General features: G+C 29.7%; 3 protein-coding genes across 8 annotated transcripts; all 3 read right to left on the bottom strand.

The window, feature by feature from the left end:
- Window positions 1-845: 845 nt before the first annotated feature.
- Window positions 846-3569, bottom strand: IMPL2 (inositol monophosphatase family protein). 2 transcript variants are annotated; one of them, XM_020347713.3, is made up of 9 exons: window positions 3193-3569; window positions 3028-3106; window positions 2857-2957; window positions 2717-2766; window positions 2380-2504; window positions 2132-2198; window positions 1492-1581; window positions 1261-1372; window positions 846-1086 (listed from the first exon to the last, which is right to left on the bottom strand). In XM_020347713.3, the coding sequence occupies exons 1-9, from the start codon at window positions 3404-3406 to the stop codon at window positions 1016-1018; spliced, it is 909 nt and encodes a 302-aa protein (XP_020203302.1). In that variant the 5' UTR covers window positions 3407-3569; the 3' UTR covers window positions 846-1015. The 2 variants fall into 2 exon arrangements, with proteins under 2 accessions (XP_020203302.1, XP_020203303.1); XM_020347714.3 differs by having other exon boundaries at window positions 2857-2951; window positions 3193-3568.
- Window positions 3570-6595: 3026 nt separating this feature from the next.
- LOC109788880 (uncharacterized) lies at window positions 6596-7442 on the bottom strand. The gene is made up of 2 exons (XM_020347729.3): window positions 7044-7442; window positions 6596-6940 (listed from the first exon to the last, which is right to left on the bottom strand). The coding sequence occupies exons 1-2, from the start codon at window positions 7425-7427 to the stop codon at window positions 6800-6802; spliced, it is 525 nt and encodes a 174-aa protein (XP_020203318.2). The 5' UTR covers window positions 7428-7442; the 3' UTR covers window positions 6596-6799.
- Window positions 7443-8863: 1421 nt separating this feature from the next.
- On the bottom strand, window positions 8864-13243 carry LOC109788876 (RING/U-box superfamily protein). 5 transcript variants are annotated; one of them, XM_083073883.1, is made up of 5 exons: window positions 13097-13243; window positions 11925-12350; window positions 10692-10735; window positions 9639-10605; window positions 8864-9352 (listed from the first exon to the last, which is right to left on the bottom strand). In XM_083073883.1, the coding sequence occupies exons 2-4, from the start codon at window positions 12238-12240 to the stop codon at window positions 9661-9663; spliced, it is 1305 nt and encodes a 434-aa protein (XP_082930009.1). In that variant the 5' UTR covers window positions 12241-12350; window positions 13097-13243; the 3' UTR covers window positions 8864-9352; window positions 9639-9660. The 5 variants fall into 5 exon arrangements, with proteins under 5 accessions (XP_082930009.1, XP_082930004.1, XP_082930008.1 ...); XM_083073878.1 differs by having other exon boundaries at window positions 10692-10765; XM_083073882.1 differs by having other exon boundaries at window positions 8864-9355; window positions 10692-10765.
- Between the last annotated feature and the right edge of the window lie 1590 nt (window positions 13244-14833).

The following is a 14833-nucleotide window of genomic DNA, read 5'->3' on the forward strand; positions in this document are numbered from 1 at the left end:
TCAATGGATTGGAGACTAATGAGGCAGAATAGAGAAAAAAAAAATGTTTATTATTGCACTAATTTTAGTCACTTTTGTCTTGTAACGTGAAAACCTCATGTGCATATTTTTTTTTAGTTTCGTATAAGTATTTTAAGACTTTGTATTAAATTAATTTAATAATCAAAAGATAAATAAAATATGATTTAAGATTATTTTTATTAAAAATTGAACTTAAATACTGTCTAAACAATTTGACTTTACGTTAAATACTTAACATGTGAATGTAACATTTTTAACGACATTAAATAACACCTAGTAACATTGAGAGTACATTAATTAACAACGTGTATTTTAGGGCCTTTGTTTTGCCATTTTATTAATTTCAATAATTAGTTTGACAGGCATTTACAACTTCATAAAATTAAAATAATGGTTCCCTCGGTAAAGTTAATTTGTCAACAAAATATTTACGTATAAAATTACAGAATGTAGAATAAATTTAAGGTACACCGTACTTTGTCTACTAACGTTATATGTTTCTTTGGTGTAAAAAAAAAAATCTTTCTATGAATACTAATTTATCCATAACTCCGTCAAAAAACTAATCCTTTTCCGGCCATTAGCATTTACTTTATATTAATTTAATCATTCAATTTTAAAACAGGTTTACTTTGACAGCATCATTAGCTTAAAGAAAATGATCATATTACTATATGTAATTCTAACTCGTTGGACAAGTTTGAAAATGAGTGGAACGTCAGTTTCTTTAATTTTGAAACACTTTTAGTTAGAGCTTTATTTTTGTTTTTTTTTTTTAAGTTTATTTTGAATTTTGAACTTGTTATAAGCTGTTGAAGAATACATGACCATCCAATCGAGAATGAGGTTAAATCATGGAGTTCAATATTCTGAGTACACCGTTTTCAACTTAAATAAATCCCGAATAATGGTATAATAATACATGTCCTTAGCAACATCTGAACCAAGAGAGTTTCCAGAGAAGATTATTTGCACTGAAGGTTAATTCAAGCCATCACTTCCACTGTAATGAATCTAGAGCTTGTTGATGAATCTGTTTGTCACCAGCGGCCACAACATTAAAACCTGACACATGCAAATAAGCCAACATTTGAACGATACCCAATAAGTGACAAACTTCCATGACTTCCGGAATACATTTATTCAAGGTCAAGGTGGCAAGAAGACTAAGAAAAGCAATTAAAAATGAAATTGAAATTAGACATGGCCTCAAAGGAGCTATATTCAATGAGCACATACGTGTTGCGATCGAAAGTGGAGAAGCTTCCCAAAACAGTTGATCTCCTTTCCAATCAGTTATGACACCTCCAGCGCCTTCAATAACAGGTATCAATGCAAGAATATCGTATGGCTGAAATACAAAATTTAACAAATTTTGTTTTAATCATCTTGGGGGTTTTGCTCTACATGGGTCATTGGTCAAAAAGTTTCTAAGTTAAACATGCAACCAAAGCTGAGAGTGCAGCATACCTTCAGACCAGATTCAACAACAAGATCCACAAAACCAGATGACAAAAGAGCATATGCATAGCAGTCACAGCCATATAATGGAGTTTTAACCTGTTAAGGTGCAAAAAGGAATAACTGAATGACAATAATAAATATAGATAAACACATTTTGGGAAACAGAAAAATCCCATTTGGACAATACTGTTTAATTAGTCTTTGTACATGGAAAAGTTACAAGTTAATGAAAAACAGAGACATAACTAAGCAGAAGACAAAGTGCAGTGTGATATTGTTAACTAAATCGGAAATGTACTAGGTCCAAGTAATTCTGGTGTCTTAGATTGACATTCTCTGTGATACTTTAGTTCAGAAGGTTGACTTTGAAATGGTCAAAAAGGTGTTGTAAATAATATGTATATGTTTTAGAAATCAAACGACCAGGAAAGGTAGAGTTAGTAATACAACAATAAATTTTTTACGACACAAGTGGATTCATGTGCACTAACCCTTCGTGTTTTGAACTTGTGTAATCCATGCTTCAGTAGTAATTAACACAATATTAAGGTTGGGAAAAAACATGCTTCAAACAAATATTCTGACGGTATATTTTATCCTTTTGTGATATTATGTGGAGTCCCTTTATGTTTAAAATGCATCAGACCTTGTTTCTGACACGGATGAATGCCTCTTCTGCATCTCCACTGAACAGATGTGGGCTTGTAGTGTACCTACATAGACAATATGAAATTAGATTTGATGCCGGTTAGATTTGTAGACCTTTGCTAACCATGTCAGAAGCTGCAGATAATATGTGTCAACTACTCTTCTTCTGGAACAACTTTCTTTTCCCCTCTTCCACTCAAGAAACAATTCATTAGAGTTTTCTAAGGAAAAAGAAGAAAAGTATACAAGTATGCTTGAGAAAGGTCCGCACAAGTGCGTGTAGATACTTCTTGTCCGTTCAGTGTAGTTCTCTTTCCAGTTACCCCGATCCACCTTTCTCTTAACACAGGTTGATCAATTATGCCAAGTATCTATTGAAAAGGAAACCAAACTTAACAACATAAAGTTTACAACTTAATTAACTGAAAAAATGATGACAAGATCAATTTCAATTTGTAGTTCATCTTGACAACATCCTTACTATGTCTACAATGTAAACAATGATTTGTGATGCAGTTCAAGGAAAATAAAGTGTGAATGGGTCTAATTCTATATAAGCATTCAAGTGGTAAGAGATCCTTACTGGTGTGCCGTTTTGTAGGAGAGCAATGAGAGTACCAAATAAAGGTTTCCCTGAAATGGATACAAAACAAGCAGGGTCAAAGCGAAATTCGGGAACTCTGGCCCAACAATAATAATAATAAAACCATGAAAGAATATTACCAGTAATAAAGCTCTTTGTCCCATCAATGGGGTCCAACACCCAAACATAATCAGCACTCTTTTCTTTACACCTCCACCCATTTTCCTCTCCATAACTGAAACTTAAAATCATACCCTTTTTTTAAAATAAATCCCCAAATTCTCAGCAACAAGAAGAAATAACTAGATTACATTGCATGAGAAGGGAAACTATCTAGTATGATTGAAACCATAGCCTCCTCAGCTGATTGATCTGCAATGGTTACTGGACCTGCAACATTGAGTAAAGGCACAGGATTAAGCATTAAAAAAGAAATAGTAGCTTTGGGAACTAAAGGGATAAAAATGAAAAGTTACTAAGATCGTGTTTTTGAAGAATGTCAAAGTTCTTCCTGAAGTATTTGCGGATAACTTCTCCGGCGGCATCGGCGAGTTTGTTACCGACCTCGGCGAAGCGATCGAGTTGAAGAGGCGTGGTGTGAGGCGCCATGGCTCTGAGACGAAAGGTTGGGGAAACAGCAGCAGCCTTGGGAATTCGGGATTGGGAGAGGAAATGGCACTGTGACAACATTAAACCTCGCGATGAATTGGATTTCGAAAATTGGCACCAAACTACACTTGCAATTGCAATTTGCAACAACCCTAAATTAATCCCAATTTCTTTGGATTCTAAAACAACACAAGCTTATAGGCTTTACAAACAACCACCGATTCAAGCAATAATACACTTGAACGGATACTCTTCCAATTAACAATACAAAACTTTTTTTTTTAACACATCAAAATGAGGTTGTTAAATTAAAAATTTAAAAAAAAAAAACCTCATTTATTTCAGAGAGAAAAAATATATATTTAAGTTTAATTTTAATATATTTAAAAATATTATATGTATAAATTTTTTGTTACAAAATATTATATGTATATACAAATATTTACTTAAATTTATAATTAAACTAAATGATAAAATAATTTTAAAAAAGTTTAATGATAATTTTTTATCTAAGTACAGTAGTTAATTTCTTTTCTTTCTTTTTTACTGATATAAGTAGTTTGTTTCTTGAGTGAATTTAAGGATAAAGAGTGAAGTGGGTGCAATTTTCAACCATGTCATGCCTGCCAGCAGTTAAATGGTTCCAAATCAAATGCATTACAGAAGGCTTCTTCAAAATAATTAATTGATTTTGCTCATGTCAACACAGATTCCGTAATTGCTTTTTTTTTTTTTTAAATACGATCCTATCATATTATTATGTCACTATTAAAGAATTAACTTTAGGCGTGTGTGTTTATTCTATTAATTTTCATGTAACACATGAAAATTACACTTTCTCTTAAATTTGGAGTTTGCGAATATAACAGAAGTTCTTTTGGCATTGCTAATTTTACATTCTTAGCATTTAGATACAGAATTTTCTAATTTACTTCTTTTTACGACAAAATTATAGTTTAGGTGCTTGTTTTCTTCTTTCTTATCTAATCTTACTCACAATATTAAGTTTTAAGTCATATATAATTAAAAATATTTTTTTAGACTAAATTGATGCTAAGTAGTAAATTATGGAAGAAGAATACTGCCAACATATTATCTAATATACTTTTTTATATATATATTTACTGTTATTTGTTAAAAGTAATTTCTATATATAAACAATCAACAATTATCTTATGTAATAACATTTTTAAAGACTTTTTTTAAACGAGAGAGTTTTTAGAATTTTTTTTAATTTTATATATAATTTTATTTATTTATTTATTATAATTATTTATAAATGAAAATTTAATATTAATTTTTATATATTAAATATAAATGCTATCTTGTACGAAAGAGTTGTACAAAAGAGTTTTTAGTAACTATTCTTTCACGAGAATGGTTTGAAGAATTCTTTACGTTCAATCTAATTTAAATTTTTATTTATTTATATTTATTTTTAAATTAAATTTTAATATTTTATAAAATAAATTTGGACATATTCACAAGTAAAATTTGGACAGGTTCACCTAAAGAATGTTTCAAATCAAATTGGCTAGATCAAATTTTTATAGCTAGATGAAATTCGAACAAAGACTATTTTGAACTGGAACCAAATTCTTGTGGCTAACCAATTTTAGGAACTTACAAGATATTTATACTTTTCTCTTTCATCTTGATGTTACAAGATAATTACAGAGTTGTATTATATTATGTTAGTTATCATTGATGAATTATGTTGTAAGATCTACTTACTCTAAAAATAAATATATTTGGACTTATTTTACTTAATTATTAATATTTTACATTAAATTTTAACGATTCAAATATTGAATTAAAATTTTATAATACATAAATCAAATTTATAAATTTAAAAAAAAATTATTCAATACCCCATCTTATTAATACAAATTAATATAAAATATTTTTATAATTATCCATCAATTTAAATTAATAAAACAAAATATTAAATAATTTTTAAATTTAAAATTTCATCAATGCATTAATAATGAATATAAGTTGTCGGTTAAATTACATTACAACACTTATGCGAAAGTTCTATCAAAAGCTACACTATTATATGCGAAAGTTCTATCAAAAGCTACACTATTATCTAACATGATCATTTTCATTCTTCAATCCAACCTTTTCTTACTTAATATATAAATATAATAAATAAAAAGTTAATCAAGGATAATTTATTTAAAATTTAAATTTTTTTTATATATAAATATAGTAAATAAAATTTGATTTAAATTAAAAATTTAAGAAAACTCTAAAACAACTATCTCGTTAAAAAAGTTTTAAAATACTTTTATGCAATATAATTATTCGAGTTATGATAAATGAGAGATTTTAATGATGAAAAAAATATATATAAATTTTGTTTTATTAAAAAAATTAAATATCTAAGTTTAAAAAAAGAGAGAAGAATTTTAAAATTAATTTACCTTATTATATTTTTATAATTTTAAATTTAAAAATATAAATAAAAATATTTTAAAATCTCCTCCCTCCAAATTCTCTGGTAAAATTCCAGCTAAAATTAAATAAGAAAAGGGTTGCTCCCTTCATTCCCCTCTCCTTCCCCCTCCCCTTAAAAATAAAAAAATTGAGCTAATTAAACTGGAAAGTTTATAAAACTTTCCTCAACCAAACATTATATAAAACAAATAAAAAAGTCTCTAAAGAGAGATTTATGATTGTATTTGTATTAAATTATTTATTTTTCTAATCATGTGATCAGTTATGTACATGAAATATGTTTACTTTCTTGTTTTTTTACTAGTCTCATTATCTATATCTTTTTTTATTCTATATAATTTAATATTATTTTTTATCTATATCTTTTTCTATTCTATGTAATTAATATTATTTTTAAAGAAATTATATATGCTCATCGCAAATTTGTTTATATAACATTATTTGACATGTCTCATAAGATATAAATTATTCTTCTATTGATGTACGGCTTAAATTATCTTATCAATGTTAAATTCTGTGTCATCTCTCATAAGGGATATAAATTCCTTTGATTTTGGTCAATTAATTAATAGAACTTAGCTTTTTATTTTTGTGTTTATATTTCAGAGTTTTAATGAATTCTAGAAATTGGTCACTTTCTTAACGAATTTTGGTTTGTATGTTAAATGAAAAGAAAAAAAAAATGCGTAGAATTGGATATTGTGATTGTTCAGCTTAAGAATAATCATTGAATTATCGTTACCCTTTATAAATTATTATTCTTATCAGATCCGTTCCTGTGTATACTACTATTACTGGGAGGCTCCCTTTAATTGAAATGAAACCCCTGGAGCAGAAGCATGCAGAGAGTGATATATAGGACACATAGAAATACGTTGTACATACTACATACAATATACAATATGACATGATTAATGAGATGAGATATGGTTACGTAATATATGTGAAAGTAGGTAGCTAGTTATTAAAAAGACATGATGGCACATGGTTGTTCTTGTTCAGTAGTCAGTACTACTGGTTGAGATGGCCAGGCAATTTTTCTTTGATCTTCTCGAGTAAGCCCTTCTTCTCAGGCTCAGGGTGGCTAATGGTGGTTACAGTTGGGTGGCTAGCGGTGGTTATTTCTGCATGCTGCTCCTCATCGTCCTCAGACTGAACATATATACAAAACAACACCATCATATAATTATAATTTATTGGCAAAAAATAGTTTAACTAACTAAATATTGTTGGAAAATAAAATGATGATACATACCGAGCTAGAGCTAGAGCTAGAGCTAGAGGTTGAAGTAGTACTGGAAGAACGAGCAAGGTCTGTCTCATTGTTCCTAGCTTGGGTTGGCAAGAGATCTGGGACAGTACCAGTGAGTGTGGTAGCCACTCCGGTGAGAACAACGGGATTACCGTTCTCGTCGGTTAACTTGACGGGGTTACCGAATTGATCGGTGAGTGGGATAGGGTTCCCGAGCTGGTCGCGTATTTGTGCTTCAGCCATATTTTCCTTAAACAAGCACCTCTTTCTACCCTCTTTAAACTGCGTGCGGCGGTGGACAATATATATGCATGTAACTTGCCGCCAACACGTGCCTGCACAAACCCTTGCCACGTAAGACAAATCAGGACACGTGTCCCTGCACATTCTCGAATAATAGGTTCTAATATATTGCTAGGTTTCTAACTATTCAAAAAGAATTTGGCAGGCATAATAGAAAAAACAATAATCCATGTAATATGATAAAAAAAATTAAATATACAGAGTATTACTTCGATGTTGTTGTAAATTTTGTAAATTTTAGGAAATATCATAATTCTAACTATCTATATTTTTTTTTCTTAAATATGTTCAAATTATTTCTAATTAGCTTAATTTTCAGATTATTACTTATTAATATTTTTTATTTTAAATTACCTCCAATTAAATTACATATTAGTATATATAAACCCTAAGTTAAAAAAATTAATCAAATAATTAAAACAAAAAAATAATAATAAATAATAACTTGAAAATCAATTTGAACATATTTAAACCTATATTTTTTTAGATAATTCTATATGTTAGTATTACTCGTTATGTAAAAATTTCATAACAAATTTCCCCCCAAAAAATGTAAAAAATATTTTTTTTTAATAATTTAACTAAATATTACTTTCGCTCCATATGCATCTTTTTATTTTAAATTTTTTATTTAGAAATTATTAACATTATTATTCCTATATTTATACCCCTATTTGAAAAATATTACAACAAATAATTTATCACACTAATAAAACATTAAATAACGATATTTTAATTTGAATGAATGATATCTCACACATCTAGCAAGTATTGTTTAATGTTATATAAAATATCAATAAATAAATAAAAAAGGAATCGAGTAGGAATCATATATTTTATTTTATTTTGTATATTTATTAAAAGAAAAATATATTGACATGATACAATATTAATACATTTCTTATTTGATAACAATATTAAATAAATAATATAACTCATGTTTTTTTTTGGTAGATAATGTAATGTAATACATTAAATAATGAAAAGCAAACATAAGTAAAAAATGAAAGACAAAAATAATTGTCTATATTTATTGCATAAAAATATATGAAATAATAAATTACAATTTATTATTAAGAAGTATTTATTACTTTATCTTAACTATGTGATTAGTATAAAATACCCATTCACATTTTTAATGAGTAATCTCCATTAACAAAACCTCACTAGCTACTTCAGGTCTCCAATCTCAATAATTTTTTTTCATTATTTATTAATTTGAAATTATATTTAACATTAAATGAGAATTTTTAAAATAATTGAGTCATACAGAACTCTGAAGGTAAATATTATAATTTATAACTCAAAAATAAAGTAAATCACATAATAATCTAAATAATGCATTTGATGGTGAAGATTTCTATTTCTGTTAAAACCACTATCACTATTTTCTTGTCACGTCATTGTCAAAATATCATCCATATTGGTGTCTATGTCATATAACAACGACGATGGAGACGCTGAAAATGTATATAATTCAATTTGATACCGACAAAAAACATTAATTTGACAGAATGCTATGCTAAAACCTTTCTTTTCATTAAAGGGAACACATCAGAATTTAAAGTATATAATTCAATATGCCAAAAAAACACCGACTCGATAATAGGGTGTCCTGAAACTGCTCTTTCATTAAAAGCAACCAACTAAAGTCGATGGAAATAATTGGTATTGCCTATCAATCTGTTTAGACCATTGCCCAACTCCAGAAACTCCCAAGGCACTGGTTTGCACTACACATAAGCAGAACCATGGAAAACAGAATGTCATTTGGATACAAGAATTATATCCATGCAATAAACAAATCGACCTGTACAACGCAGAAAGACCCTTGGTCTCAACACTATATTTTGTTCATCTTATACTTCTGTGTCTTCTTTACAGAGTAACTTCAACCTGTAATCTTGTTGAAATCGCATATTAGTGTATATAGATGCTCTGAAATTCTGAATTGCATCTTGTCCTTTTCACAAATCTTTTGAGGATGCAGGGAAGATCAACAGTGAAACCTGCTATAAAGAAAGTGGAAAAAAAAATGTTAAGTACAGAGGAATTATTGAAGGTTTCCAGCGTGCTATAGTCTACAGCTTGGGCATATGAACTGTTTGAAGTTCAAGTTCTGTTGTGCACACGACGAAACCAGAAAGAATCTTGACTTGTACATTAACTTGCCAACTATAGAATGGAAATAAAGCAATAACTCATTGTTTCATAGCAATGCATGGCATAAGCTAAATTCAAAGGTGCTATTGACAAAACACACGGGTGCAACTTAATGAAGATAATGCCACTGACCTCCCAACAACCAAGAAGTAGCTTATGCCTTGCTAGATTTTGCCCAAAAGAAACCCTTCTTTCTTGTAGGGTGATTATCCAACACGGATCTGGAGCTCTTTGATCCAAAGGAAAAGTGTCGCCTGAGAAAAGGTTTCCCGAAGGAGCTTCTCCCACTGGAACTGGAGTCAATCCTAGGACCTTTACCTTTAAGCCCTCTCCTTTTAAAGTGATCGAACACAACAGAATCATCGTCAATATCACTGTCCACAACCCGATTCTTTGATTTATTGTTTCTAGCCTTCAAATCCATTTCAGCTTTCAGAACTTTTTCAGACAACTTCATAGTTTGTTTCTCACCAAAAGTGCAAACTGGGCAAGCTGGATCATACTTATTGGTATCAGGTGTCATACTTTCCAAACATTCAGCATGATAGACATGCCCACAGACAAGGACAGCAACTACAGAAAGGTCATTACTAGCAATTATCTTTTGGGTGCTCCAAGAAGACTTCTCGACTAAAAGCTTTGAGCAAATACCACATGATTGCGAATCAACTGGTGAAGCTGAAAACCAACTACTGGGTCTAGCTAATCTTTCACGGTTAAAACCAAAAGATTCACTATCAAATGACCATCTATCTCTGTGGGGAGTTCCCATCCGCTCAGAAAAACCAGGTATAGACCAACCATCTGAAGATCCACCATGGGAGCGCATACCCACTTCATTGCTCCATGAAGGAAACACAGGCCTTTCTTCAGACAGAGAGAGGCTGCTGGGTGACTTAACTGCTGGGATTCGGCTATCAGAAGCTTGCCGTGATAGCTGGTGTCCTGGGGAATGGCAAGGCCACCTTAAAGGGGTCGAGCTCGATGGGGGTATGTTACATTGGGATGATAGAGGAGACGCTGATAATGAAGTTGAAGGCAATGATGGTTTTGTGGGAGATGGACATGATACTATTGATGATTCTGCCAACCCATTCACCTAGAAAGTGATTCATCGTTATGGAATGTATCAAATATTACCAACCAACTATATATATATATATATATTCAGTATTATAACCTCACCTGTTCCGCGCTCACATCCGTAACAGTCCTTGAAAAAGAGTGGTCTGCAACCTCATGAATAACCGTGTCAGAAACTAGAATAATAGCAAACCACTGGATTAGTTAAATATAAATTGTTGTAATCTATATTTTAACAGGCCGAAAAGCAAGCAATACAAAACCACCTTATCTATACTTGTTTTCTTAGTTGCCCATATTATATTCCCAGGTTCTATCAGAGGAAGTATTCATCAAAACTCACCTATCTAAATAACCAATAAAGAAAAAAACTTGAATATCCTGTATTAAGAGCTAAATTGACTAAGCCAAGTGGTAAGAATCCTATCCTGATTTCTCTTTAGTAAACACTTTTAAGATATAGAAACGAAACATTTATAAGAAAACCATTGATTACTTTATAGGGAGCACAAGCATGGAAACTATAAGAGATTATTTTCAATAATTTGGTAACTTCCGATTAAACTCGACATGTTTTGATTCTTCAAATATTTCCATGGAAAACGGTTGAAATGAATACATTTTTATTCATTTTTCAGTCTAGCCTTTTCTTCTACGAACTATCACCAACACTTCATGTCTGGAAAAAAAATATATCATCCCAAATAAATCTAAGACTCTCAAAATCTGGTTTCTTAATCTCACTAGCCGGATGTCTGTAACTAAATTATTCTCCTTCAAGTTTCAGAATAAACAGATATGATGTTCTCACGTTATCATCTTTTTTGTTTTCCATTCCTTTGTGGTTTATTTGTGCATGACTGCATGGTGTAACTTTAAACATTGATTAACACTTGAAAAAAATTACTAACAGCTCATTTCTCTTTGATTAATGGTGGCATCATATTTAAAATAACCATCTAATTCCTCTAGGCTTGCTAGTGCATCAATGTCAAAAATAAAGCAAAAACAAATTGATAGTTCTGCTGCTTCTGCTCTTACTTTGTGATGTCAGTTTCTCTCCACTCAGATAGAACATTGAGACTTTACAGAACTATCCATCATGTAACTAGACTTGATACTGCTTTTCAATTTTTCCTTGTGTCTGATAATTTTTGACATGAGAAGACATCATGTCTCCAAGTTTAATGTAACACCATGTACTAATTTAATATTTTTCACACATCTCGATGACTATAAGTGTAGAAGAAATAACCAATACAAGAACCAGTTCTAGAAACTCCAACCCAAGTATGTCCATGTTTAAAACCAGAAAGCTGAATTGAGAAGTGTTACCTGAAGTTGAATTTCTCCCATGTGCAGCAATTACTTCCGAAATTGGGGATTTTTGGAACCTTTTCCGTTGAAAATTCTGCAATGGACTTCCGTCCTCTGATACGTATGTTGATTCATTTTTACTCTCTGATCCATCGTTCCTGCTGACACCATCAGGAAACCAATTTACAGAAGTATCTTCACCAGCTACACGCCCTCTATGATCCCAGCGAAAGCTCCACGTTGGAGAACATCGAACATTCCGCTGCACAATCTCACGGGTTGATCCACTTTGTACAGTTTTGTCTCTGGAAGCAACGCAACAAGCACCACCCATCGTGAAGTAGTAGCAACAGTTGTTAGCTTCTTACGCCAACATAACCACTGATTGCATCAACAAATACAAATCATCACCATTCACTTGTGAACGCACCACTTTGCCCGGAACTGGAACAGTAACCAACAAGAGTCACCATCAATTGAAAGTTGCAACTATCAATAATATGATCCAAAAAAACGTGTTACAACTGTTACTCAACCAGTAATTCCGCTGAAGTTAAACAAAATTCCAAATCAAAACACCCCACGAAAAAACGAACACAAGGGAAAGACCAAAACTAAGGTGAGAATGAAAAAAGTGTACGGACAATCAGTCTTTTCTAAATTCAAAAAACATAAAATAAACCTCCTAATCGATCAAAATCAATAGAAGAAAAAAAATTGGTAACAGAAATTCAAAACAGTAGAACCCGCAGGAAGGGGAAAATTGGAAAAGCGAGTGTGGTATTATGATATTCTACTCTCTATCATAGACACGGTACCAACCTGAAATCAGCGGCAAGACAAGAGAAAAATGAAATTCCCCCAAAATTAAACTAAAACAGAATAAAAAGGGCGTTGAAGATGATCCAATAAATCTGCTGTAATCTTAAAAAAGGCAAACCGGAATCAAGGAAACCGAAAATCCGAAACGAGAAATCATGCAAGTGAGTGGAAAAGTCAAAACGATCCGAAACAAATGCTGAAGAAACGGAATTGAGAGTGAAGAGGTGCGGAGTTTGAATAGTAAGTGAGCATAATAGTATGAATTGAGGAGGGAAAACAAAAACTAGTGATTTTGAAATTGGGCGCATAAACATAGCAAAAAAAAAAAAAAAAGTGTTGTTATGGGTATTACACCGACGCATGCGTACCTTTGGAGAGAGCGGAAAGAAAAGAAGAGGGAGCGTTAGTTATGACTTAGAACTTAGAACTTAGAACCCTCCTTCTTCAGTACCGCCGGTATGTACTGTTTTTCTCTCAAATAATAAACCAAAAAATCCTCCCATTTTTTTTTAAATAAAAAAATTATAAACAATTAAAATTAACATAGATCGTTATACTTCTAATTATCCCAATATATTTTTTACTCAAATAATAATAATTGATAGTGAATATCTTTATCAATTATTATTTTTCTTCCTTTTTAATTATATCATCTCGGTTAATCTTAATTATTGATAATAATATTATTAGGATTTAGGAGGTTAGCTTTTCTTGGTTTGGGAATTTATGCTGCCTTAGCTTTAATTTGTTCCCGGTAAAATTTCTTTTTCCTTCTTCGCAACACTCCCAACCTTTGCATATATTCCTGAAATGCTCACTACTCTTTCTTTTTCATTTTTTTAATAAATATTCTTTTAACTTGCCACCTTAAATTTGGTTATTATTTAAGTTAATTGTTAAAGTTAGATGTAAGAGCCATAAATCAAAAGCTCCGTATGTATAAAATTAAAAAATTAAATTAAATTAAAAAATCAAAAGCTTCCTACTTTCTCGGCCGATCCTTCTTTCACTCTGTCAGTGTAGCTTCCTATCGCTAAGCAATCTCCTAATCTCGTTTTTGTTACTCCCAAAATGAATTCTGTTCCAAATTTCCAATCACGGTTCTTTCTTGATTTTAAAAAATTAATATTAATTTATATATGTACATTTTACCTTTTAATACTTATATTTTTTTTAAAAAATTAATCTCTATATTAATTTAGTTCAGATTTGGAATAAAATAAAATCTAAACCAATCAATTAAGTAATTTTAATCTCTTAAATATTATAATTGTATAATTTTTATGTTTATAATTATGTGATTTTAACCATTTAATTATTTTAATTATATAATAACCTAATTAAGTTACATATATTTATTATTAGTAAAATTAGTAATATATGTAATTAGATTAAAAATTATATAATTCTAATATTTGATGGACTAAAAGGATATAATTACAACACCTTAATTAAAATTTTAGGATTAAAATTGTACAAAATTAAAATTGTTCAATTAAAGCATTGAGTATCAAAATTGTATAATTGTAATACTTGAGAGATAAAAAAAAACATGATTAAGCCTAACAAATATTATAATTTTCGCCTATATAATATATATGATAAATATTTATTCTATATAATAAATAAATATTTAAAATTATATTATAATTTAAATATATATATATATATATATATTATATTTTAAATTTTTAGTGAATAATTTATATCTTAACAAAACATTATTTTTAATCATTTGATAATTTTTTAAAAATATTAAAATTTAATTTTAAAATTAAAAGTAAGAGAGATTAATTGAAAGAGACGAGAGGTTAATTTTTTTAGAAAAAAATATACTCTCATTAAAAAAATAGTTTGTTTTATTCAAGCTAATTATTCTATTATATATATATATATATATATATATAACTTTTAGCCCGCTCAATAAAAAAATTATTATTTATTTTATATAACTAAATTTATAATAAATAAATATTTTATTATGTAATATTTTATAATTAAAATTTATACTAAATAAATATTTTTAAACATACAAATTATATCATATATTCATCATAAATAATTTAAATTTTGATACAAATTTATTTTTAACTATCATTAATGCC

Source organism: Cajanus cajan, chromosome 4 (genome assembly GCF_000230855.2).
Source record: "Cajanus cajan strain Asha chromosome 4, NIPB_CcT2T_4, whole genome shotgun sequence".
NCBI lineage: Eukaryota > Viridiplantae > Streptophyta > Magnoliopsida > Fabales > Fabaceae > Cajanus > Cajanus cajan.